Source organism: Hypanus sabinus, unplaced genomic scaffold, assembly GCF_030144855.1.
Source record: "Hypanus sabinus isolate sHypSab1 unplaced genomic scaffold, sHypSab1.hap1 scaffold_623, whole genome shotgun sequence".
Lineage (NCBI taxonomy): Eukaryota > Metazoa > Chordata > Chondrichthyes > Myliobatiformes > Dasyatidae > Hypanus > Hypanus sabinus.
The window spans coordinates 57,243-84,946 of NW_026781479.1; the positions used below are offsets into that span (position 1 = coordinate 57,243).

At 45.7% G+C, this 27,704-nt stretch overlaps 1 protein-coding gene across 3 annotated transcripts; it reads left to right on the top strand.

Annotated features, from left to right (window-relative positions):
- Positions 1-72: 72 nt before the first annotated feature.
- On the top strand, positions 73-25,047 carry LOC132389676 (NACHT, LRR and PYD domains-containing protein 3-like). 3 transcript variants are annotated; one of them, XM_059962224.1, is made up of 13 exons: positions 73-213; positions 4,737-4,910; positions 7,259-7,423; positions 13,770-13,859; positions 14,721-14,887; positions 15,792-15,963; positions 16,063-16,113; positions 20,882-22,619; positions 23,618-23,704; positions 23,852-24,022; positions 24,178-24,348; positions 24,504-24,671; positions 24,836-25,047. In XM_059962224.1, the coding sequence occupies exons 4-13, from the start codon at positions 13,799-13,801 to the stop codon at positions 24,921-24,923; spliced, it is 2,874 nt and encodes a 957-aa protein (XP_059818207.1). In that variant the 5' UTR covers positions 73-213; positions 4,737-4,910; positions 7,259-7,423; positions 13,770-13,798; the 3' UTR covers positions 24,924-25,047. The 3 variants fall into 3 exon arrangements, with proteins under 3 accessions (XP_059818207.1, XP_059818208.1, XP_059818205.1); XM_059962225.1 differs by lacking the exon at positions 7,259-7,423; XM_059962222.1 differs by lacking the exons at positions 73-213; positions 4,737-4,910; positions 7,259-7,423 and adding an exon at positions 8,978-9,043.
- Positions 25,048-27,704: the final 2,657 nt, after the last annotated feature.

Consider the following 27,704-nt stretch of genomic DNA (forward strand, 5'->3'; position numbering starts at 1 on the left):
CCCATTCTGCCATAAGTTGACGCAGTGTTAGTTTTTGAACTCTGATTGGCCGAAACACTGCATCATATTACTGGTAGCAAGGAGTCCTGGGAGAGTTGCTGTTTGAGCTGTAATCCTTGAAACTATTACTGTCGCTTCATTGTGAAGTTTTTTGCCTCAATATCAGTGTTTGTTACCTAAGAATGGCAGAGGATTTATTGAACGCAGCCTGAGGTAAGGTAAAGGCAAACATTACAATTTTAGTTTCAACGTTATAAAATAACTGTGTGTTAATTTTATATCAAGACACTTTACAAGAGAATGTCAGGGTAGCACTCTGTCAACTGAAGTTTAATTGAAGTTGGATAACCCAACAAGACAATGATCCAAAACTCAACAGTAAATCAATAAGAAAATAATTTCAAAAGAAAATTAGAATGGCCGAGTCAAAGTCCTAACGCTAATCCCATTGGAATATTGTGGGATGGCCTGAAGCAGCAGTTCCGTCGAGGAATCTCACCAACATCCCAGAGTTGAAGCACTTTCGTAAGTCGGAATGCCATAAAATTCTTCCAAGCCGATGTGCAGGAAGATCAACATTTAACGGAAGCATATGGTTGAAGTTATTGCTATACGGGGGATTGGGGGCGCGGCGGGGGGGGGCGCGGGCGGGGGGTCACATCAATTAATGAAAGCCAAGGTTCACAGACTTATTTTGAACAAGTACATGCAATACTGAATGATGTTAACATTGTCATAACGAGACTCACAGCGTTTGAAATTGACTCTGTTTACATTTTCGGTCACTTTTGGAGAGCCGCTTTCTGCATTGCCAGGATAACAGCCCACGTGACCGGTACGGAGTGGTAAACATTTTTATCGCGCTCTCGTCACCGTTGCTCAGTGAGAGTTAGTGGCGTCAGGAGCAGATGTAACAGACTGATAAAGGGGTGGTGGTGATGCTGTGAGTATTGACTGCGTGTACTGAATTATTCCTGTGTTGGAATGAAGAGAAAATTATTGATGATCCCTTTTCCCATCTGGTCCCATCTGCTTATTCCCCGCGCATTTTGTTTAAACTTTGTCCAGCCTGTATCCTACAGTCTGTATCGCATCAATGACAGTCTGTATCGCATCAATAATTACAATTTTAGCTTCAACGTTACAAAATGGCGAAGTGTTAATCTTGACAGCATTTAAAGTGAGTCTGTTATTTCATTTATTTTTTTCATTTTTGGAGAGCCACTTTCTCTGTTGCCAGGGTAACAGCCCATGTGACTTGCAGGGAGTGGTGCTCATTTTTATCGCTCTCTGGTCACGGTCCCTCAGTGAGAGACAGCGGCCTCGGGACCAGATGTGACAGACTGATAGTGGGGTGGGGAGGATTTTGAGCACTGACTGTATTGACTGTATTATCCCTGTGTTGAAATGAAGACAAAACTAATGAATGTGGGACTTACATTTGTGCGACTTTGTTCAGGCCGTCACAAACATCTTGTAATCAGTCAATAGTTGTGCATCAATTAAAGTAAAAAGAGAGAACATTGGACACGTTCAGCAGATCGGGCAGCATCTTGGACAGTCCCAGTTCAGATACTGGGTCTTCCACAGTTTCTCTTTCCACAAATCTAATCTGAAGAAACGAGTTTCCAGCACTATTATTTCAATGTTATATTAAAAGCGTTTTATTCCTGTTAGCCTACAGGAAATGTGATGGCCAATTGTGCTGGGCCAGACCTCTTTAAACAATAAGATAATGATAAATTGTGTTCAGTTTAGCTGCCGGAGACAATGTGAAACGTAACCCCGGTATCTGGTGACACCTGCCCAGGTTTTCCAGCCCGATCATTGGTCCAGTCAGATGATCATCATGTTCCCATTCTGCCATAGGTTGATGGAGTGTTAGTTTCTGAACTCTGATTGGCTGAAACACTGCATCATTATACCGGTAACAAGCAGTCCAAGAGTTGAGGTTTGGGCTGTAATTCTTAGTACTTATACAGATGGGACATGATGCTCCTCCTTCCAAATGAATCAGAAGTCTCGGGCATCTGGACATTGGTTGTGGATATATCCCTGAATACACCACTTTCTGTGAGATGTGGAGACGATGTGCGAGGCTTCTGGCGTCTGTAAGTGACAGGTTCAGCTGTGTGACCCTGTGAGGTTGGATCATGGGATATCATTGTTTTAGATCAAGTAAAATGAACCCGGGGGTCAACTTGCCCAGGCTTATAAGGTGTTGAGTGAGTATTTCTGGTCTGTGGGTTCATTTTTCAAACCGTATTTGTAAATTCCCTTTCAGTGTCACACGTTTGCCAGGCAGTGGAAATCTAACAGAAACTCAAGATGCTGGAGATCTGCAGTAAAAACTGAAAATGTTTGAAGTAATTGTGACGAAAGGTGTGAACCTCAATCGTCAAATGTGTTCCTCTCCCCACAGCTGTTCCTTACCTGCTGAGTGTTCCTCATAATTCCAGTTTCCTTTTATTACATTCACCCTGGAATGTGTTATATTTCCTGAAATTGACCTGATTTAACCTGGGAATGGAAATGGCACTAAATTGTTCTGGTATCCATTTGCCTGTTGTTCCTGGGAATCTGTTCAGTGCAGTTGATGCTTATTCACATGAATAATCTCAGGAATGATCGGCTTTATGTATGAGGAGCATTTGATGGTTCTGCACCTATGGTCAATGGAGTTCAGAGGGACGGTAGGGGTGGTGAGGGGGATGTATGGTTAAGTAAACCTACCGAATGCTGAAAGGCCTGGATACAGTGGACATGGAGATGATGCTTCCATTAGACAGAGAGTCTGTGATCTGAGAGCACATTCTCAGAATAAAGAAGCCTACCTTTAAAATTGTGTTGACAGAAAGGCAGACAGACAGACAGACATACTTTACTGATCCCAAGGGAAATTAAGTTTCGTTCCAGTTGCACCAACCAAGAATAGAGTAGAAATATAGCAAAATAAAACCAGGAATAATTAAATAATAGTAAGTAAATTATGCCAGTTGAAATAAGTCCAGGACAAGCCTAACACCCCAAGGGAGGAGTTGTAAAGTATGATGGCCACAGGCAGAAATGATTTCCTATGATGCTCAGTGTTGCATCTCGGTGGAATGAGTCTCTGGTTGAATGCACTCCTGTGCCTAACCAGTACGTTATGGAGTGGATGGGAGTCATTGTTCAAGATGGCATGCAACTTGGACAGCTTCCTCTTTTCAGACACCACTGTCAGAGAGTCCGGTTCCACCCCCCACAACATCACTGGCCTTACGAATGAGTTTGTTGATTCTGTTGTTGTCTGCTACCCTCAACCTGCTGCCCCTGCACACAACAGCAAACATGATAACACTGGCCACCACAGCCTCGTAGAACATCCTCAGCATCGTCCGGCAGATGTTAAAGGACCTCAGTTTCCTGAGGAAATAGAGACTGCTCTGACCCTTCTTGCAGACAGCCTCAGTGTATTTTCACCAGTCCAGTTTATCAATTCGTATCCCCAGGTACTTGTAATCCTCCACCATGTCCACACTGACTCTGTGGATGGTAACATGGTTCACTGGTGCCTTGATGCTCCTCAGGTCCACCACAGTAAGCTGCAGATGATTCTGCTTGCACCATGTGACAAAGTTTCCCACTGTAGCCTTGTACTCAGTCTCATCTCCCTTGCTGATGCATCCAACTATGGCAGAGTGATCAGAAAACTTCTGAAGATGGCAAGACTCTGTACAGTAGTTGAAGTCTGAGATGTAGATGGTGAAGAGAAAGGGAGGCAGGACAGTCACCTGTGGAGCCCCAGTGCTGCTAACCACTCTGTCTGACACACTGTGTTGCAAACGCACGTACTGTGGTCTGCCAGTCAGGTAATCAATATTCCATGACACCAGGGAAGATCACTGTCAGTTTCTCACCCAGCAGGGCAGGGCGAATGGTGTTGGACGCACTGGAGAAGTCAAAAGACCTGACCCCCAAAGTGCTCGCCGGCTTGTCCAGGTGGTCATAGACAAGGTTCTGCAGGTAGAAGAAGTCATCCTCAACTCCTCGTCGGGGCTGGTAGGCGAACTGGAGGGGGTCTATCTGTGGCCTAAACATAGGCCACAGCTACTCCAGAACAAGACTGTCCAGTGTCTTCATGATGTGTGAGGTCATTTCCACCGGTCTGTATTCATTGGAGCCACTGGGGCGCGGCAGCCTTGGTACAGGGATGAGGCAGGACGTCTTCCACAGCACAGGAACCCTGTGGAGACTCGGGGTCAGTTTGAAGACATGGTGACGTACTCCAGATAGCTGGGGGGGCACAGGCTTTGAGCACCCTGGGGCTGACACCATCCGGGCCTGAAGTCTTTCTTGACAAAAATCTCTTCAGCCAAAGGATGGCTGCTGTGTGGAAACTGTTGCCGCAGAGGGTGGTGGAGGCTGACCTTTGCGCATATTTATGGCAGATTTTAATATGTTCGTGATTGCTCAATAGCAGGATGAAGGCAGGAATATGGTGTTGGAATAAAAATCATGTTTGAATGATGGAGCAGACTCGATGGACAGAATCATCTAATTCTCCTCCTACATCTTGTGTCGGACCATAACTGAACGATGACCCCTTCGTATCCCATATCAGGCAATGCGAGGTGCGAGGGGAAGTTTCAGATTTGTTCTTTGAGATCGTTATCTTTTTCATCAACATTTAAACTTCAATAAACAGAAATATTTTTTTTTATTGGTATTGCTAATGGGTTTTATTATCTCTCTAGTTAAAGTTAGACCTGCAGTGAGCGATTTGTAGGAAGAAAAACCCGAAATGGAAGGAAACTACAACTGAAAACGAGGGAAAAGCAACAAGTGAAGCAGCCCGAAGACTGAGAGCATCAACTGGACAGAACCCTCCTGACTCAGAGTTTCCATTGATTCGGTCAGCAGAAAGTCAGGTGAGTCTCTTTTAGTCAAACACTGGTCCTTTTGACATTACATATCTATACAATGGAAGGCAGGAAACAATTGGAATGGGACTGAATGTGCCAGTTATTCCTCTGTCAGACCCAGCTGCAATCACTCCAAGTCTGGTAATGTGTTGTCAGCAGCCCAGCTCTTTAAAGCCACTCACATTCCCTCAGTGTTTGCTCATTTCAAGCTTTTGCGCGTTTGGAAGTAGATTTTGGTCAGTTCTGAGTGTGGAGCGGGAATGAGAGGGGTTTGTTTATACTTACTGTCTTTCAGAAATGTAATTACTTGAATTTAATTTGTGCCGACTTACTAACCATATCCAGTACCTTCTCAAATAAATTATCGATATACACGACAAGTAGGAATGGGTGAAACCCCGGGAACATCACTAAGCACGGAACTCAAGTCCAAGTAACAGCTTCTCACCGTGAACTTCTCTTTCCTAACAATCATCTGTTTGGAGACTCTGGGGCCCTGTAACAAACTCATTGTTCACAGCAAGATTAGACAGTAACTAATACAAAGAGGAACTTGCTGCTTTCTGTAAGGACGCGTATCCTGTCCGATCCAAAGAGAAAATCCTCCGTCATTTACAACTTGATTTGCCTCGGGATCCATCCTTCCCGGTACGCTGCATCCGATAATCCGTAAGCCCCCAGCCTCCCCCCACCCCGCCAGTAACCCCACATCCTTCCCACTGTTCACCCCACAATCGAACCCGTGGACAGATACCCTTCTCCCACATCCACACTCGCAACTTGGGTATCATAACTAACTGATCGTACATTCCCGGCTCGGGCGCAAAACTGAAACCAGGCCTGCAGCACTGGCGACCCCGGACACCCCAGATGACTGGTTCAGTTTCGGCCCTTACCCATTGCAACCGATCTTCGATTTACACAAACCCGAAATAAGCCCCTTCCTCATTGCCGCCCGATCAGGAAAACCGCTGGATTCAGCTGGGTTCGGCACTGTGCCCTGACCTGTAGGAGGTCCCCACAGCGCCAGCTGTGGCAGGATGTCGGACGGACAACACAGAGCGTTCGGGTGTCGGTTCTTTTACTGTGACATCCTCCAAACTTTACATTAACTCCATCCAACCGACTCTGGGCGAACTTCAACGAGCAAGAAATAAATCCCTGTCAGCGATCAGCTGTCTGAATGATTCGCTCACTGTCGGGGTGGTTTAGATTACCGGGAGACAAGGACAGCAGGGACGAGAGGTCTTCTGTTAACTGATATGAATCTGTGTTTCCCCTGCTGGCAATTCCTGTTTACAGTAGTAAAACTGTTGTTTATGAAAATACTAAACAAAGAGACACTGCACTGACCGAACCACCTCAAATCAAATCACCCTGGAAAATCTTCCCCAGAAACGTTCTGGCTTTTGTGTCCCAACTCGAGACAGGCAGCACACCGCCCACTCTACGGACAACATGGCAGAGCAAGGCACCTGGCAAGGGACTTTACATCACACAACATCGAATTCAGTGCTGGAACCCGTTAAGTTTCCTTCGTTCTCCCCCTGAAATCATTAAAACCTCCACTAAACAACTTTTGAATGCAAGCTCTCACCCACATGAGACGTCACTCTGGCGCCTCCAGATAAAACCATCAAATACTGGATCAGTATTAGGCCATTTGGCCCATCTGACGTCACGTGCGTCTGCGGGTTTGTTTCGCATGGTTGTGCAGTTCAATCTTTCTTCCGTTCAGATCAAGGAGTGACATCCGTATATGTCATGTCTTCTCATTGTGGATGGGCATTTATTTGTTCCTTGACTCCATGTCACTGTTACAGATTGCCGAAGTGCAGAAAACGTTTCCAGGTATATAACCCTATTAATGCAAAATGGAAGCCTTTCCATTCTTTCGGGCTTCTCAAACATTTGTACACTTCAGTGAATTCTCTCGCCAGAAGTTCCAGAGCAGAAGCTCAGTCTGTCTCATATTGCCACACAATAAGTGGGGACTCATTTATTATTCTCATGTACGGAGGGACAGTGAAAATCTTGTCATGCATACATTCCAGCTGGAGAGGGTGCAGAGCAGATTGCTGAAGATGCTGGCTGCATTAGGAACGAAAAGTCGACTGTACTCATTTCCATACAAGCTGCCTGGCCTGCTGAGTTCCTCTAGCTTTTTGTGTGCGTTCTTTTATATTCCATGTCCGGTTTTGTAAACTGTGCGGGACCGTTACAGTTTTCATCACTCAGATCATTATATCTGCGTTCAAGATATAAATTCCAATGAATTTTGTTTTCAAGAGTATTCAACAGATATGTTTTGTTCTTCCTTATATTGCAAATGTGCTTCATTATCTCTCCGATAGAAGTTAGATCTGCGCTGAGAGATTTGTTGCTTCCCACGACTGGAAGCAAAGAAAAACTGAAGACCAGGGAGCAGCAACATTTGAACGAGACGAAAACTGAGGACACCAGCTGGAGAGAACCATTCTGACTCAGGGTTTCCTTTCATTCAGTCAGGAGGAAGTTTGGTGAGTCTCATTTACTCAAACACTGGTCCTTTAGACATTACATACCTGTACAAAGGAAGGTAGGAAATAGTTGGAGTGAGACTCAATGTGCCCACAGGTACCAGTTCTGCCTCTAGTAGACCCAGTTGCAATCACTCCAGGTCTGATAATCTGCTGTCTGTAATCCCTGTTTTTTAAAGCCACTCCCATTCCCTCAGTGTTTGATCATCTCAAGCTCTTGCATCTTCTGAAATAGATTTAGATCACTTCTGATGTTTCCTTACTTGGCAGTGTTAAGTCACAATCATCTCAAAATGCTTTGACAATTCCCTCTCTTTACGAGACGCCGCAATTGCTTCATTCTGTAGTGATCTCAGAAATGTAGAACTGCCACGATCTACAGTGACATGTAATTAATTCTTCCAGCTGTTGCAAGCTATAATGATATATTTCCTTCGAATATATGGTTGTGCAAGCCTTTGCTGAGAACCAACCCATCTGATGCCAAAAGTCCCAGCAGCACATTTCCTTCAGTCACAAAAAGCAAAAGCCAATCTATAATTTACATTTACATACCCTTATTTCATCAAATATTTCTACTAATAAATTCTCAGAACCCATGACCCTGTGATAAAGCAGAAAAAGGTTTTGCAGCGAAGTTATGATCCAATTTGACCCTGTACCAAAGGGACGGGTTGTACTGTACATTTGACTCTGTCCCTCATTCGTGGTTAACAAAACTTCCTAAAATATACACCGAATACTTCTGAAAAATCTACAACATCTGACGAAGCATTGACGTACAATAATCACCGACTAACAACTGCAAAGGAACAAAACTGTTATCAAAATAAACGTACGCATTTTCTTGAGCGAAACGCTAAGCCTGCTATGGTTTTGTCTGGCTTTAAACCCGCTCTCTAATTTACCGTATCGGAGAAAAACAGGAAAACATGCATTATAGCTTGACGCAACTGCTATAGAGAATGATTTGAAAATATTCATTGTTGCATCTGTAAAGAATCTAATTCAAATAACGGAACTAATTTCCAAAGATATAAACATTAGCTTTAGACGAGAGAAGTATAGAACATAAACATTACGAAAGATGCAGTGGAGCTTGCAGTATATGACAGATCATCATGAATCAATATAGCAGATACATAAATATGAAATATGTAAGTGTATTTAGGATATCAACAAGCGAAGGAGATCGATCACCGCGTGATAAAGAGACATCATTCAACAGAATTTACGTCAGGGCTAAAGAAAGTCTGCCAAACAGAGCTGAATAGTAACAATATAACAAGAGCAATAAACACGTTCGCTCTGCATATATTAACGTATTCCTTTGACATAACACCTCGGTCTGAAACTGATCTGGAAAGCTTATACATATACTCCACACCAGGACAGTAGGTTTGCTGTTTTTAACCTCCTCCAGTATAGGTTTGGCTTTACACTTGGGGTCATTGTCTTGCTGCAAATCAAATATTTTCCCAAGTCGCAGTTCTCCTGCAGACTAAATCAGGTTTTCTTCCAGGATTTCCCTGTATTTTGCTGCATACATTTTACCCTCCACCTTCACATGACTTCCAGGACCTGGTGTAGTGCAACGTCCCCAAAGCATGATGCTTCACGGTAAGGACAGTCTGATTTTGATGATGTGTAGTGTTAGGATTACATCAAATATAGCATTTAGTCTGATGGGCAGCGCTCAGGTTTGGCTTCATCGACCTTAGAACATTCAGGGTCTCCCACATGTCTTCTGGCAAACTCTGGCCGAGATTTCATGTGGTTTTTTTTCTGGTTTTTTTTTCAACAGTGTCCTTCACTTTGCGACTCTCCCATAAATCTGTGACTGGTGAAGCACCCAGGTAACAATTGTTGTCTGCGCAGTCACTGATACTTGCAACTCCACCATAGTTGTCATAGGTCTCTTGGTGGCCTCCGTCACCAGTCTTCTTGTTGTAAGCTCACACAGTTTTTGAGGACAGCTCCTCCAGGCAGATCTAGGGCTGTAAAATTTTCTTTCCATTTATTGATGATTGACTTAATTGTACTCCAAGGGATATTCAGTGACATGGAAATTTCTTGTATCAATCTCCTGACATTTACTTTTCAATAACCCTTTAACGGAGTTCCTTGTAGTGTTCTTCTGTCTTCAGGGTGTGGTTTGACTCGCCAACAGTTGAAACTTCTTGGTACATTTGTAGACTTACTACAATAAATTCAGACATCTTGACTGCACACTGGTGTCCAAAAACAGATCTCAATTTAAATAATAATGTGACTTCTAGAACCGATAGGCTGCACCAGTGCTGACTTGTTGTGTCATATTAAAGGAGGAGGAATGATTACGCAATCAGTCATTTAGTGTTTTATATTCAGAATTAATTTTGATCACTTTACAGAGATTCTTCCACTTTGACACAAGTTTTTTTTGTCAGCCGGTTCGGATATCGCCCAAGTACGGAGTGAGAGACACTGACGCAGGTCAATAGTTCACAGAATTTAATGCAAACGATATTACAGGGAAAAGAAGACAATAAACACTAGGCCAAACAGGGTGGTTGACTAAGAATTTCAAATGGAAAACGAAGCCTACACTGCGGCTGAAAAAAGCAACTAAATATAAAACTAATAGCGCTAGTCTTCAGACCCAGTTGACTCGACAGTTCAATTTCTCAGGTCGAATGCAAGCAGGCAGCGAAGAATTGTTGAGTTCAACTCTCGACAAACACTATGATGACAAGTATTGAGTTAAATACTATCAAAATGAAATAATAATTAACTGCCATGTGCATATTCACAAGCGCATGCCGTATCTACTGCGCTGCTGAATCCGTGTTCTGACACTTTTATGTTCATCAGCGTCAAAAAAGCCACATTAATGCCACTGTGATTGAATGTTGTAAAACAATAAAACATAAAAAAACATGGAATATAGAAATCTGCAGCCCATTACCGGTCCTTCAGCCCACAATGTTTTGTTGACAATCTACCCTTCTCTAGAAACTGCCTAGAGTTGACCGACAGCATAGCCCGCTATTTCTCTAAGCTCCATGTACCTATCTATGAGTTCCTCAAAGGACCCTATTGTGTCCGCCTCTACCACCGTTGCTGGCAGTGGAATCCATGGTCCCACCAGGATCTGTGACATCTCCCGTACCTCCTACTTCCAAACACCTAAAACTATGACCCCTCGAGTTAGCCATTTCAACACGATCAATGCCTCTCATCATCTTATGCACCTCTATCAGGTCACCTCATCCTCCGTGGCTGTAAAAGGAAAAGACCAAGTTCTCTCAACCTATTCTCATAAGACATGCTCTCCAATGCAGTCAAAATCCATGTAAATCTCCCCTGCACTCTCTCTACATTATCCATACCCCTCCTCTAGTGAGGTGACCAGAAATAAACACAGTACTCCAAGTGCGGTCTGACTGAGGTCATATATAGCTTGGACATTGTTTCACAGGTCTTGAACTCAATCCCACAGGTGATCAAGGCTATCACACCATATGCCTTCTTAACAACACTGTTAATCTGCACAGTAGCTTTGAGTGTCTTATGGACACAAATTCCAAGATCTCTCTGACCCTCCACACTGCCAAGGGTCTTACCATTAATATTATATTCAGTCTTCAAATTTGACCCACCGAAATGAACCACTTCACACTTATCTGGGTTTGAACTCCATCTGCCACTTTTTAACCCAGTTCTGCATCCTATCGCTGTCCTGCTGTAAGCTCTGACAACCCTCCAGACTATCCACAACATCCCCACATTTTGTGTCATCAGCAAACGTACTAACCCACCCTTCTACTTCCTCATACAGGTCATTTATAAAAATCAGAAAGAGGAGGGGTCCCAGAACAGAACCTTGCATAACACCAAGGGTCACCATCTTCCATGCAGTATTCCAACCATCTACAACTTCTGTGGGAAAGCTAATTCTGTATCCACAAAGCAATGCCCCGTTTGATCCCACACCTCATTACTTTCTAAACGAACCTTGAAATGGAAACCTTATCAAACGGATTACTGAAATCCATATACACTGCATCCACTGCTCCACCTTCATCAACATGTTTTGTTACATCCCTAAAGAATTCAATCAGGTTCATAAGGCATGACATGCCCTTGACCAAGCCATGCTGACTATACCTAATCAGATTATGTCTCTCCAAATACTCATAAATCCTGCCTCTCAGAGTCTCCCACAACAACACACTCACTCAACTTGCTGACTGGGTCTATAATTAAGTGGGCTATCTCTACTCTCTTTCTTGAACAAGGAAATGGTATTTGCAACCTTCTAAACCTCTGGTCCTTCTCAACATACGATTGACAATGATCATCGCCAGAGGCTCAGCAATCTTCCCACAGTAGCCGGGGAGCAGATCTCAACCGGCCCCGTCAGCTTATCTAATTAATGCCTTTCTAAACCTCCAGCACATCATCTTTCTTAATGTCTACACACTCAAGCATTTCAGTCCACTGTAAGTCATCCCCACAATTGTGAAGGTGCTTTTCACGCGTGAATACTGAAGCAAAGTATTCTTGAAGTGCCTCAGAATATTTAAAATGATCGGCAGATTGAGAAATGTCTGTTGATAATGTAGCGGTGAATTCTAACCAAACCAAGTTGACATTGCTGGTGACCCACCCACAGATTTGTTTTAATTTCCTGGCGTCCCGTCAGCTCCAATGATGATTGTTACCAAAGTCGCTAATAAGTATTTGATACTTTATTAGCAATCAGCAAACATACAATCTTGAAGTGATGAAACTGTAATGTCCCCAGGTGTCAGTTCAGCGTATTTGAATGGATAATAATAAAATATGTGACAACGGTCAGTTCCCAGCTGTGTTTCGCACAGAGCAAAGCACAAATATGTAACTGCTTCCCTTTGTGTTTACCACACCTCGACTGATGTGACTAGTTGCCATAAAAAGCATCAGAAAAAAACAACACAGAATACAATGCAGGTAGACAGCAGATGCATGGTTCCTACACACTGGTTCAGCACTAATACAGCGACTTCCACCTGAAATGTTAACATGCCGTCTGTCTTGTTGAATAATTACAGTTTTATTTATGGTTAAAAATATCCCAACTTGTTTTGGATGTACGGCAGTCGACATTGTGTTTAGCAAGGTGCCATTTAACTATCTGATAATAGCCAGGTGACATGAAAGCTTGACCAGAGTTTAAGTGCAAATGATTTTCTTAAAGTCGTACAGGAGAAAATGTAGTGGCTCAGAAGATGTCGCGATGCTGTGTGTGTGTGTTTGGTGCGGGGTGGGGACGGGGAGGAGGGTGGATTGCATTGTTCAGGATGTCACAGTGCTTCTATATAGAATCAAACCATAGAATAAAATCATAGAATCAAAAAAGTTACAGAGAAAGGTTGAACAAGTCTCTATTCATTGGAGCGTAGAAGGTTGAGGGGAGATTTGATCGAGGTATTTAAAATTTTGAGAGGGATAGATAGAGTTGACGTGAATAGGCTGTTTCCTTTGAGAGTAGGGGAGATTCAAACGAGAGGACATGATTTGAGAGTTAGGGGGCAGAAGTTTAAGGGAAACACAAGGGGCTATTTCTTTACTCAGAGAGTGATAGCTGTGTGGAATGAGCTTACTGTAGAAGTAGTAGAGGCCAGTTCAGTTGTGTCATTTAAGGTAAAATTGGATAGGTATATGGACAGGAAAGGAGTGGAGGGTTATGGGCTGAGTGCGGGTAGGTGGGACTAGGTGAGATTAAGAGTTCGGCACGGACTAGGAGGGCCGAGATGGCCTGTTTCCATGCTGTGATTGTTATATGGTTATATATTGCCTGAAGCATCATTGCCAGGCGATGTTAAACTGAAAGGAGACGGTGAGAACAGGTGTGACAGAGAAATCTGTGTAATCCATTGATTGAGAGGAAAAGATGTCCTGTTGGTCAGCAGAAAAGCTTCAATCCACCCTGGTGTAACAGTTGTCCATTACTCACCATAGCGCCATCAGTGGTAGGAGGACCAAAACAGTGGGTGCTGTCTGCTCAACCTGCCTCGTATTCCATTGACGCATCATTCCCAGTCCAAGACACCGGATTCGCTCCTAAAAGGGAATTGTCTGCAATATAGCAGGCAGAGTAGATACCCCAGAGAATCCTGGTCCAGTGTACAATCCATGGAGAGATCGGAAATGGACATTGTCTGACTGTGGGTGGATGGACACAGGTGGAGCAGGTCATGTCAAGGCTTCAGTGGACAGGCCCAAGACATTTGGAAGTGTTTTCCTCAGTATAAAAGCAAAACAATGTTCTCCTTTACAGCTCAATTAATGTCTGAACCTCCTGTTAATTTTGTTTGAACAGAGCATCAAAACCGGATCACACCCGTCAAAATGGCACAAGGAGCAGGCATCGGAAGAGTTCCAGTGCAGTCAACATCGGGAAAGGTCACGGGTATGTCAGCGAATTATTTTAATTTATAAATATTGCCTTGACTCTGTGTCTGGGTGTAATTCAATATCGCCAATTTCCAAATTATTTGTGAGGGGACTGAGCAGAGACAGATATCATTTCTGGGGGAAGCACAGTCACACGTGGACAGGGTACAATTACTGTTTTCTTCCTGCTCCTCTCGCAGATTGTGATGCATATTAAAACAGTGAGTATTCCAGAACACAAGACATTCCATAGATGCTGAAAGTTTTGAGCCACACAAGGGCACACAAAATATTTTCGGAATTCACTAGGTCAGGCAGCATCCATAGAGAGAAATAAACAGCTGACGTTTTGGATTGAGACAACAAGGAGTAGAAATGTGGTAATATCTAGAATTTCTGTCCCCTTCATTTCCAGTCCCGATTAAGGGCGTTGGCCTGAATCATTGATTGTTTATTCTTCTCCATAGATGCTGCCTGATCTGCTGAGCAGCCTCAGCATTTTGTGAGATATTCCAGAGATTTGCTGAGGAAGGGTTTGGCCAGGCAGGCAGACAGTAACCCAGAGCAAAGCGATGGTGATGGGCAGTACCAGGAGAGTGATGGTGATGGGTTACTATATTCTCAGGAAGAAGCAGAGTTTTTCAAATAGAGAGGTATATACCCAGGGACACAAAAGGCAGCCTTCAATAGATGGAATTATGCCTCTTCAGCCTCGGCCGGCAGAGATTTTCATCTGCTCTTCCCAGGTCCGCGCCCATTTCACCACTCCCAACTCCCCTCCTATATATATTTCGGGGTGTTTGCTCACTTGGTGCATCATCTTTAGGTTCAAGAGAGAAAGTTCCTGCCCAATAATGCTCCTCATTTTCCTTCACAGGTCCGAGCACAGCAATCACTGAGCTCCTGGCAAGCTGGAACGATTTCCAGCTGCTGCAGCTGACGGACTTCTACCGGGACAGGCTGGAGCAGGCGATGGAAGGAGGGGTGCACGGAGTGAGCCTGGCGTTAACGGCCGAGAATCAGTTCAGCGGAGAGGAACATCGGGTGAGTGAGAGGGAGAATGGGTTTGAATTTTCACACTTCACAGGACTGATGGGTGTCGGAACTCTCACTCATCGGATAATAAATTAAATAAATGAACAATTGGAAAATAAATACTGTACATCCAATTACAAAACGAAATGTGACTCTGAACCAGTGGTGGAAAGAGGTGAAAATACGCGGCAGACTGGTGGGTTGCTGCTGAATGTTAAGAGTGAGCAGCAGCTGTATGGACCGAGAATAGAGGAGATTGTGGAAATATGCCAGGATGTTGTGCTTTCGGAAGTCCGTGCAGCGTAACAGCTGGATGGCACTGAGAAGTAGGGTATCATCTGTGTTCGCCACAGGAGCTTGAGTGTGTTCTGTTCTGGGTGGAGATCATTCTGTTACAATCTGTAACTGCAAACAATGTGGATCGGGGAACACTGCCATGTTGTAATGTGTAATCACTGAATAAACCTCCACTGGAAATGGCAAAGGAAAGGCATCAGGTGTCAGCCGGTAATCCGCTGTCATGTTGGACACTGGCGGACTGAGGAGATGAATCATTTTTTCTGCAACCTCTCCAAGACTGCTCACTCTGTTATAAAAACCTGCCTGACTTCTTTCTTCGTCTGTGATCGTTATTTTCTGATTTCTGTTTTACACCGTCAAATTCGATGAGGAATTATTTATGGATTTGGAGCCACGTCAATGGAGCGGTCACAGACCAGCCAGGATCTCATTGAGTGGTGGACCAGGTTCACGGTGAATGTCCCTCCGTGTGCTCTGCACTCAGAATGTACAGTCCATGTCCAGACAGGATCAGTGACTGCTCGGTGTGATCCCGTTACAGAGCACATCATTTACTTCTCATTCTCTGTGTGAATCTGTCAGTCCCCAATATGTTCACTGTTACTCTTCACAGAAAATCTGTGATCTCGCTGATAAGGGAGAGCGGGCGGACAGTTCTAAACTCCTCCTGAGCCTGGTGATGGAGAAAGGCTCCCGCGCCCGGAGGGTGATGTGGGAAACCTTTGTCAAAATGCGGATTGGTGTCCCAAAATTGGACAAAATACTGAAAGAAATACAGGAACATGGTGAGATAGCATCACAGATGAATTTAATTTAGGATTCAATCACAATTGACTTTATAATTTTATACATTTCAATTCCTCAAATGGTTTTATTCCGAATAGGCTGTGTTCCGGTCCATCGACCCGTACCGGAGATTCCCAGAGAACTGAAAGGTAAGTGAAGAAACGCTGTTTCCACCGATGGTAGATATTGTGTAGGGCCATATCGATGTTGAACCACCTGGATTTGACCAGGTATGTGGTGGCACCATGAGACACGTGGAAAATATTTGCTGGAGGGATATCTTTCTCAGGGCATTATCAGGAACAACTCATAGAGTTGGGGTGTTTTCTGATAGGGACCACTCCTCTCTGACTCTTACAACGACAGGTCCCTCCACAGGACCAGAGTGGAAAAGAGGACGATCTGGAGGAGTGAAATTCTTAGAAATTCTTCACTCCGAAAAGTGAAATCCTTCCCCTGCAGCTGCACTACCTGAGCAACAGCTCTCATCCTGGATAATTTTTCTAAATCCCCTCAGATCCTACAGATTATCATTTTTAGAATTGAGAGTCCACGGAAGCTCTCATCACAGAATAGCAATGAGAGCATCCATTTAATGAGAAAATCAGGTAACACCCAACTGCTCTGTTCAACCCCAAAGCAGCATATCAACCCAACTTTGTTCACATAAGTACTGCCTTACTGCAAACACTGCTACAGTTATCCAGTTTTACTTCCAACTCAATAATCCTGGGAATTCCATCAGGAGACAGTGTTAGTGAGCGTGTGATGGGGACAAAATCCTCAGCTCAGTCCACAGAAGCTGAAGTTCATGTGATGTGTGATGGACACTGTGGAACGGTGAGAGATGGGAATTGGGACAGAGAAACCAAGGTAGCCTGCAAACTTGCTCTTCACTGGTCTTCATGTTGTTCGCCGAAGGAACAGACACAGCAGTGAAATTCCCACACCCATTTCTAATACAAAACCGATACATTCCCTGATTATTGAAGAATATCATTTCTAACACTGTCACTTTGTCTGAAGTAACTATTTAAACTACCAATGTTTTCCTACGCTCCCCATCCCACCCGTATACATTGAACACAGACGCCACACATCCCTGACAGGGTCCCGACACACTGTGAGACCCCACACACCCCTGACAGGATCCTGACACACTGTGAGACCCCACACATCCCTGACAGGGTCCTGACACACTGTGAGACCCCACACATCCCTGATAGGGTCCTCACACACGGTGAGACCCCGCACATCCCTGCTAGAGTCCGGACATGCTGAGATCCTGCACACTCCTGACAGTCCCTTCAAATTCTGTGAAATCCTGGATACACTTTGCAGAGTCCTAACATACTTTTACACGTCCTTTCAAAGGATTGTGTTCAGCAGTAGTGCAGCTGCAATTAGCTGTTTCCACATTTTGCCTTCCCCTAATTCAGGTCTCAGGGCATCGACATCGCTTTCCATGATTGTGACAGATAATCTCTGTGTCCAGAATACTCTCTCACTGGCACCCCAAACACTTGTCCAGCTACATTATCTCCTGCGTCGACGGGTCGACGGAAGATACAGGTTAGGCTAATAATCCTTATTGTATGGACGGCGGTCCGGGTGAGTGAACATGATGGAATGGTTGGGACTGAAGTGGATAGTTCTTTGGAAAGAGTGTTGTGGGTCAGGTAGTTGGACATTGAGAGTGGATCAGCACATGGAAGTGTGATGTTGTTGTCTTTATGAAGACTTGATTGAGAGAGACAAGATTGGCAGATCAATATTCCAGCGTTACAATATTTCAGATAGAGAGGGGAGGTAATACGTTTGAAAAGGTTTATTTGCTGACCTGGGGAATTTCACAGCTGCAATCAGAGAGGACACACTGGGGATTTCAAGTACTGAGGCAATATGAGTGCATAGAAATAAGATAGATACAGTCACTGATGGGTTTTTACAAAACATCTCCTGGTAGTCATCATGAGATACAGGAACCAATATGTAGGCAAATTCTGGAAAGATGCAAAAGCAGCAAGTTTGTTGTAGCGGGTAATTTTAACTTTCCCTGTGTTGCTGATGATCTTTCATTCTCTGTCCCGTGTTTCCTACCTGCAAGAATATTTTAGGAATCTCTGATGGTGAGATGTGTTCTGGGAACAACGTGTGTAATGTGTGAACTAGAGGAGAGGCCAGACTGCAGCTGGTATTTGAAAGTAATCCGGCAGGTTGCTGAGGTTTCAGTGGTGGAACATTTGGGAACAGTGAACACAACTCCTCTTCTCAGATGGTTATGAATAAGTAGAGGTCTGCAGCTTATAGAAATATACAAAACCTACAGCACAATACTGGCCTTTCGGCCCACGATGCTGTACCGAACATGTAATTATTTTAGAAATTAAAAGGCTCTATTGTTTCTGCCTCCACCATAATCGCCGGCAGCCCATTCCACGCCCTCACCACTCTCTGCATAAATAACACTTACCCCTAACAATCCCTCTGTACCTGCTTCCAAGCACCTTAAAACTGTACGCTCCTGTGTTAGCCATTTCAGCCCTAGAAGAAAGTCTCTGACTATCCACACAATCAATGCCTCTCATCATTTTATACACCTCTATCAGGTCACCTCTCATCCTCCGTTGTTCCCAGGAGAAATGGCCGAGTTCACACAAGCTATTCTCATAGGGCATGTTCCCCAATCCAGGCATTACTTGTAAATCTCCTCTGCACCCATTCTATAGTTTCCACGTCCTTCCTGTAGTGAGGTGACCAGAACAGAAGACAATACTCCAAGTGGGGTCTGACCAGGGTCCGATATACCTGCAACATCACCTCTCGGCTCCTAAACTCAATCCCAGGGTTGATGAAGGCCAATGCACTGTATGCCTTTTGAACCACAGAGTCAACCTGCATAGCGGCTTTGAGTGTCCGCTGGACTCGGACCCCAAGGTCACTCTGATTCTCCACACTGCCAAGAATGGGGTGTGCAGCATTGGGTGTGGGAAATATAACTTGGGGGAAGGCAGTTTCAGTGGCAAAGGCTTAGATTGAGAGCACCTCTTGTTAGACAAATCCCCAACGGGCATGATTAAATATTAGCTGAGCAGAATTTGGGTCTGGAATGTTGCAAAGAGGATTAAAGCCAACGACGTCAATGCCTGTAGATCTTGATGGGAGATGTTGTAAATTTAATCTGAAAGGGAGAGATGAGTTTCATGATGCTGAAATGAAACAGTCAGTTGTGGAGAGTGAAGAGGCATGCCAAAGAATGCATTGGGATACAGATCGGTTGCAGATGCGGATGGGGAACTATCAGGTGGAGTTTAATCCAGAGAAGTGTGAGTACTTCCAATTCAGGAGATCAAAAGTATGGGGAAGTACAGAGTAAAGGTCACGACCCTGACGTCATTCATATCTACAGGGATCCTGATATCCATATCCATAGCTCCGGAGGCAGGCGGGATGAGTTTATGTGGACATCGTGCTAGCAGCAACTTTGTGTGAAGGTCCCATACCTATACTGTACTATACAGGTCTTGTGACAGCTGAAATCCTGAACCACCTGCTGCCAAAATTCCTCGGTCTCTGCTCTCTTCACGACCCGACCTGTAATCGGCATGGTTTCAAACTTGTATTTAAAGTCGCTGACCAGTAGCATCTCCCCTTTCTCCCCTTTCCACAGACGTTGTCTGACCTGTACTCACATCTACACTCCAGTCCTTCTACAGCTGTGCTGCAGAGGGCAGGCCAACATGCTGCATAACTGTGGTGGACTGGAAGGCTCTACTACCGGTAGTCAAAATTGCCCAACGCATCACCGGGACCCCCAGCCTACCTTCAAACAGGGACGTATAAACAGAAAGGCTCCGGAAAAGGACCAGTAGCATCAGGAAGGATCCCACCTATCCTGCCTATGGGCTGTTTGCCCCTCTCCCATGAGGGAGGAAGCTACGTAGCATCCACAGCAGGACCACCAGACTCAAAATCAGTTACTTTCCTCAAGTAGTAAGACGGATCAACAATGATTAAGCCACCCCTACACAACTAACAACCCCCACCCCACCACCAGCACGATTTGAAACTTTTCTGCCAGAACCACCTGAGGTCAAAATAACTCCTGTATCGTATGTATTTATATTTATTGTGTTTTCCATTGTGTTCTTTATCTGAGTTATTATGTGCTGCATCACATCCGGAATAAAATTTATGCCCTGACCTTTGCACTTGAGTATCTTCAATCTTGAATCTGTTGAGCATTTGCAGCTCATACTCTTTAAGAGACAATAGATCTGCCGTCTCAAACCATTTTCCGGAGGAACTCAGTGAGCTGAGTAGCATCTATGATGATGGGGGGGGGTGTGGGGTGGGGGGTTAATGTTTGCGTTTTGTGTCAAAATGCTGACAGTCCCAATCTCCTGAACAAGACATTGACATTTTCTCACCCAACATCACCCACCCACAGTGCACATGCTGCTCAATAAAGCTACTTCTTTGTATTTTGAATCAGTGATGGTGGGTGGGAGGGGAAGCTGTGATTGCCTAACCTGCTCCTTTCATAGAATGCTCACGATCCTTTTCTCCGTCTCCATACGCCACATGAAACATCCGGCTTTCAAAGTTCTTCCACAGGAACAAAGATAGCTCTGTCAGTAGTGGGAGTTTATCCAGTACAGGACAGTCGGGGGTCAGTAAACTACCAGGGAAATACTCACCTTCACAGCACAGTTAATGTGGAAATGTGAATATCTGTTTATCTATACCAGGCCTCTCTGTCCAGTCAGGGCTCTGTTAATCATATTTACTTTACTGTAGGAGCATCCATTGATTAATCCATTAATGCAACAGTTCTGAGCTAACTCTTGTGTGCTTAAATACTGAGTTCTGAGGTGAGGCATCTAACAGTTTGACCACTGTCTGTTCCCATGGAAGATGTACAACAGAAACACAAGGAGACTCTGTGGGAACAAACTAAAACACTGAGAGTGAACACGATCCTGATGCGGGAGAAGGTGAAGGTTTTCCAGCTGGTTGATCGATACTTTGAGCTCACTGTCATTTCTACTGTTCGGGATCGGAGACTGGTGGAACACGAGCTGCTGGCAAGAGGCAGAGATCACGAGGAGTGGAGAGAGAAACATCTCGGCAGAGAGCTGGAGAAAATCCGGACTGATCAGCTGTTCCAGAGCAGCTTTTCCCGGAGTAAATCCAAATCTGGGAGTTCGGCAGCAGTGGCCGGAGTCCCGGGGATTGGGAAAACAACAATGGTACAAAAGATTGTATATGACTGGGCCACGGGGACAATATTCCAACAGTTCCAGTTTGTCTTCAGTTTCAAATTCCGAGAGTTAAACTCCATTAACTGTAGAATAAGCCTGAGGGAACTGATTCTGGATCAGTATCCTTACTTTGGGAATATCCTGAGAGAGGTCTGGAAGAACCCAGAGGGATTGCTGTTTATATTCGATGGTTTGGACGAATTCAAACACAGAATCGATTTTGCTGACAGTCGGAGAGATACAGAACCAAAGCACCAGTGCCCAGATCCCGAGTGGTGGTGTGAAGTGTCTGACATTGTGTACAGTTTAATCCAGGGCAAGCTGCTCCCAGGGTGTTCAGTGCTGGTGACCACCCGTCCCACTGCGTTACATTTATTGGAAAAGGCAGAGATCAGTGGCTGGGCTGAAATCCTGGGATTGGTTGGTGAGGAAAGGAAGGAATATTTCAGCAGGCATTTTGAAGATCAGACGGTGGCGGCAGCTGTTTTCAAATATGTGAAGGAGAACGAGATCCTGTACACCATGAGCTACAACCCCTCCTACTGCTGGATCCTCGCTCTGGCACTGGGCCCCTTCTTCACACAAAGAGTCAGGGACCCGCAGCGAGTTCCCAAGACCATCACCCAACTGTACTCCTACTATATTTACAACATCCTGAAAAACCACGGCCGTGAGATTGAGAACCCCCGTAATGTGTTACTCAGGGTTGGTCAGATGGCCTTCAGTGGAGTGTCCGAGAAGAAGATTGTGTTTACAGATGATGATTTGATCAACCACAATCTGCAGCCTTCCCAGTTCCTGTCCGGGTTCCTGATGGAGCTTTTGGAGAGAGAGGATTCTGCCCGGAGCGTGGTGTACACATTCCCACACCTCACCATCCAAGAGTTTGTAGCTGCAGTCGCACAATTCCTGAATCCACATCCCGGGGATATCCTGATATTCCTCAATGAAGCCCACAACACGACAGATGGACGATTTGAGGTATTTCTTCGTTTTGTTGCTGGTCTCTCCTCCCCAATGACAGCTCGGGGCCTGGAAGAGTTTCTGGGTCCATTTCCTCATGAAACAACCTGCCAGGTGATTGACTGGGTGAAGAAGAAGGTTAAACACCAGAGTTCAAACACAGAGAGTGAAGCTGGTAAAAGGAGCCTCCTGAACACATTGCACTATCTGTTTGAGTCTCAGAATCTTGGACTGGCTCAGGCCGCACTGGAATCAATGGAATCACTTTCATTCCGTGGAATGACACTGACACCGATTGACTGCGCGGTCCTGTCTTATGTCATCGGACTCCGTGACACAATAAAACACCTCGACCTGGAGTACTGCCTTGTTCAGAGTGAAGGAATCCAGCGGCTGGGACCCAGGCTGCACAAGTGCCAGGATTTGAGGTAACTTGACTTATCTATCACTCTGTTCCATTGTGTTGTTTCAATGTCAAGGGATTTGGTTAAAACTGTAGTAACTGAGGTTCTGAAAAATTGTGACAAATGCCCTAGTGATTGGCCACTAATTCCCCAAGTACAGGAGGTTTCTGTGATTCCTTGTGAAGGGCTGTTAGAGACTTTGTCAGTTCTGAGAACACCGGCCTTTGGTTTAATGATAATAAATCACAGGAATGGCCGTGTTTCTCGCTGCCTGTGACACGTCCATTGACAATGTTCCTTCTCACTGTTACTGACACCCAGACCGACACTGACTGCAGCAGGTGGGTCAGAGATTCACACTCCCTTCCCGGTGAGGGACAAGAGACAGTCCTCAGACTGTCCCAGTGAGAAGGAAAGAAATACCATTGTGAGATTGTCCTCCCCTGCCCTTCCTCTTGTGTGACTATCACCATCAGGCCACCTGTGTGACTGTGCTCACTACCAGATACCCAGACCCCATGGGCAAATCTTCTCTCCCGACTGTGGGCCTCAGTTCAGACCCACCTCTTCCATGAAATCTTTTTCTGTATCCTCTCGTCTTGTAGGATTAACTTTTCCCATCCTCCTTCCTCCTGTGGGATCTCTCTTCCCATCGAGTTTTCCTCAGGTGCGGTCTCTTCCACCATTCCCATTGACAGTCTCCCAGTCATAAATTTTCCACACTGTGGGACTTTCTTCCATCATTCCTCCCTGCTGCTTCTGATGCTCCCAGGCCAATAACACTTCTCTAACCGTCAGAAATGAGACAGAATATGTGTATTTTACAGGATCACACCAACAGATTAAATTACTGATACTCGGTGAATACCCTGGAGCTGGGCAGAGAGGGACGTTGACAGTCATGGGAACACCGATCAGTGATTTACTGAAGGGTATAGTGGTTCCTGAAATACCTGATTGAGAGTAATTCCCTCAGACCCTCATCAATACATCAATTTGATCAGTAATCTGTTTGTGTTTAGACTTGCGGGGAATGAACTGGGAGATTCAGGAGTGAAACTGGTTTCTGCGGCTCTGAGGAACCCGGAGTGTAAAATACAGAAACTGGGGTAAGTACCAGTCTGTGGGAGATTGTGTTTACAGTCACTGGGTGTCTGACATTGTACATTAATGTGAGCAGTAATTGAGATACAGATAAACTCTGGGAATTTGTACTACCTCCTCTCTCAGTGTCCTTCACCTTCTCTCATCTACAGGTTGGACAATGTCGATCTCACAGTTTCTGGCGCCGAGAATCTTGCCTCCGCTCTCGGAACAAACCGATCACTGATGGATCTGAACATGGATCGTAATAAACTGGGAGATTCAGGAGTGAAACTGCTGTCTGTGGCTCTGAAGAACCCGGAGTGTAAAATACAGAAACTGGGGTAAGTGCAAGACTGTGGGAGATCGTGTTTACAGTCACTGGGTGTCTGACACTGAACATTAATGTGATCAGTAATTGTGTTACTGATAAACACTGGGGATTTGTACCGTCTCGTATCTCACTGTGTACTTCATCCTCACTCTCTGTCATCTGCAGGCTGAGAGATATCAGTCTCACAGATTCTGGTGTCGAGGATCTCGTCTCCGCTCTCAGTACAAACCCATCACTGACGGAGCTGGATCTGAGTGAAAATAAACTGGGAGATTCAGGAGTGAAACTGGTTTCTGCGGCTCTGAGGAACCCGGAGTGTAAAATACAGAAACTGGGGTAAGTACCAGACTGTGGGAGATTGTGTATACAGTCACTGGGTGTCTGACACTGAACATTAATGTGATCAGTAATAGTGTTACTGATAAACACTGGGGATTTGTACCGTCTCCTGTCTCTCTGTGTCCTTCACCCTCACTCTCTCTCATCTCCAGGCTGTACAATGTCGGTCTCAGGGATTCTGGCGCCGAGGATCTCGCCTCTGCTCTCATTACATACCCATCACTGACGGAGCTGGACCTGGGATTAAACTCACTGACAGACCGATCTGTCCCCGCTCTCCGCCGCCTCATACTGACCCTCCCGAGTCTGGAGCGGATCTGGTGAGTGTTTGTGTTAATGTTCAATGTGATAAAATATCAGCGGATCCGTGGGTTTTCTGGTGATATTTGTCTGTGAGTGTTGTTGAAACATTAACCCCGGTCCCCTGTTGCTGACACTGTTGCGTAATCTGTTTATTGCATCTTTATTCTCCCATCTGTTTCAGGCTGCACTGGAATCGGTTCAGTCCAACAGGAGAGAGGGAACTGAGATCACTGCAGGAACCCAGACCAGGACTGAGAGTGGAGTTGTGAAGATCTGAATGTGTGAACATCCCTGCTCGCTGGATGAGGACATGTTGGCCGATTTCCTGCAATACACGTTTACTTTCTAACTGTTCTAACAGATCCTAGCTTCAGCCGAGCTCTGTGTGATCTCAGAGGCGGTGCCGCAGTGACGTGATTCCGCGTCCTATCCAGTTCACACATTCCTTAATTTGCATTTGTCATGATGAAATCAATAAACCGCTGTAACTTCCTGCGTTGGTGTCGGACCTGAATCTCACTAGAGGAGAAACAGTGACCTGGGGTTACTGCTGCCCCCGCACTCGGTGAACTGCAATAATGGTTCTGAGCTCCTCACACTGGTACAGCAGCGTCTCAGAGACTAGGCGCCCACAGACAGTTAACATCTACTGTAAAGTCAAACGTGATTTCACTGAGGTCCCAAGTACGAATGGAATGCGGGATGGAATACCGGCATTCAGCACAGAGTGAATCTCCCTCACCATCATCCCATCACACACTCGGAGACAGACACAGAGTGAAGCTCCCTCCACACCGTCCCATCACACACTGTCGGGGTCAGACACAGAGTGAAGATCCCTCTACACTGTCCCATCACACACTCCCGGGGTCAGACACAGGGTGAAGCTCCCTCAACATCATCCCATCACACACTCCCGGGGTCAGACAGAGAGTGAAGCTCCTTTCACACCGTCCCATCACACCCTCCCGGGGTCAGACACAGAATGAAGCTCCCTCCACACCGTCCCATCACACACTCCCGGGGTCAGACACAGTGAGCATTTCCCTCTACACTGTCCCATCACACACTCCCGGGGTCAGACACAGTGAGCATTTCCCTCTACACTGTCCCATCACACACTCCCGGGGTCAGACACAGGGTGAAGCTCCCTCAACATCATCCCATCACACACTGCCGGGGTCAGACACAATGTGAAGCTCCAGCAACATCATCCCATCACACACTCCTGGGGTCAGACACAGGGTGAAGCTCCCTCAACATCATCCCATCACACACTCCCGGGGTCAGACACAGGGTCAAGCTCCCTCAACATCATCCCATCACACACTCCCACGGTCAGACATTTAGTGAAGCTACCTCAACACCGTTCCCTCACACACTCCTGGGGTCAGACATGGGGAGAAAACACGTCTCTGCAGTGTGAGATATACCAAAAGAGGTCTTGAGCTGAAACAGATTACAAAGGAGAATCTCATTGTGTTCACCTTGGAACTGTAGCACAGGGAACCACACAGACACACACACAATGAAGTGGTACAGCTGCACCTCAGTTCCAGGCTGATATTGTCCAGTCCCCAGGATCTCTTCAGTCCCCACCCCCATCAAGGCTGACCGCCGCTTCCTCGCACCCGAGATACGCCCACTCTCCGGACCCCAACCGTCCTGAACACTCTCCTGGCTTTGCAGACAAAATCGACAAAAGAGACTGGAAGCTCATATACGGTATACTATCAGACCTGCGTCCTCAACGGTCGGAAACAGCAGAGGTTCAGACACTGAGTGTGTGCCCCTCCGCAGGGCCCCATCACGCTCTCCACGGATCAGATACAGAGTGAAGATCCCTCTGCAATGTCGCATCACAGTCTCTGGGTCAGACGCAGAGTGAAGCTCCCTTCGCATCGTACCATCACACATTCCCAGGGTCAGACACAACGTGAATCTTCCTCCACGCCTTCCCATCACACACTCCCACGGTCAGACACAGCGTGGAGCTGTTCTGAATGAGCTGGGAAAAATCGAGGAAAATCTGCTGTATAAGTTCGTGAGAAACTTTGGAGATGTTTCGAATTGTCTCTTGGACATATAAGTGAGCGGCTGTTTTAGCGTGGAAGCTTCGCTTGGAGTTTTTCTGCCAGTTTGGTCTGGGTTCGTTCACGGCTGCTAAATGCCGGGCTCCCAGCTGCAGCTGCTGGCAATTCGCCAGGAGACTGGTTTGCTCCAAACAACGGAGACAAACGCCACTGCTTCCCCACTGACATCGGGACAACGTCCCTCCTCTTTTGTCGTCGTGATTCTCGTTCGGTGTAGGAGCCGGACCATCTGTTGAGAAGTCTCGACCTCTCACGGCCTGGAAGTTCTGCAGGACCGACGGAGCCTTTCCTGGCGCTGGAATTTCTGGCGCCGAGCCTGCAAGATACTGTCGAGTACAAACTTTTCAGGCCAGTCACTCAACTCGTTCCAGGACTTATAACCGACACATCCGTATATCTCTAGATTTGGACATAGTGTCACCATGCCGGGCCGTTCTCCACGGAGTTGCAGGCCTTCGGGGAGTTGGACAAAGGCGGCTGCATCTCCGGCCTCGGACAACGCCTTGTTTTGGTCGGTGAAAGGAGAACGCGAGTGCAATGTATTTTGAATACATTGAATACATTGAAACCGCACTGCAAAAAAATATGTGGCGGCTTTGGAGGACTTGTTTGGGAAAGGTGGCATTTTGGCCACAGAGAATGAGTTCGGGGAGGCAGTGTTTTATCTAGAGAATGATGAGTTGGTACACCGGGATCTTAGTTGGGGGGATCACGGTGGAAAACATCCTTTTAAAGATGGAGCTGGTGACATTTCCACGCAGCTTAACGGACACGTTTAATCCCCAACGAGGTCCTACTTCCCGCACTAGACAGCTTGGGACAAGTACGGTCAGATATAACTGACATCAGACTCAAATTTAAGAGACACACCCTCCGTAACGTAATCTCTTTCCGGCGTCAGGTGTTCATGCAGCTGGAAATGGAGGACGACGTTGAGGGCCGGTTTACTGTCCGGCC

Coding starts and splice junctions, on each gene's coding strand:
- LOC132389676 (XM_059962222.1), top strand. Junction 13,860..14,720: donor AACATCGGGAAAGGTCACGG/GTATGTCAGCGA, acceptor TTTCCTTCACAG/GTCCGAGCACAGCAATCACT. Junction 14,888..15,791: donor TCAGCGGAGAGGAACATCGG/GTGAGTGAGAGG, acceptor TACTCTTCACAG/AAAATCTGTGATCTCGCTGA.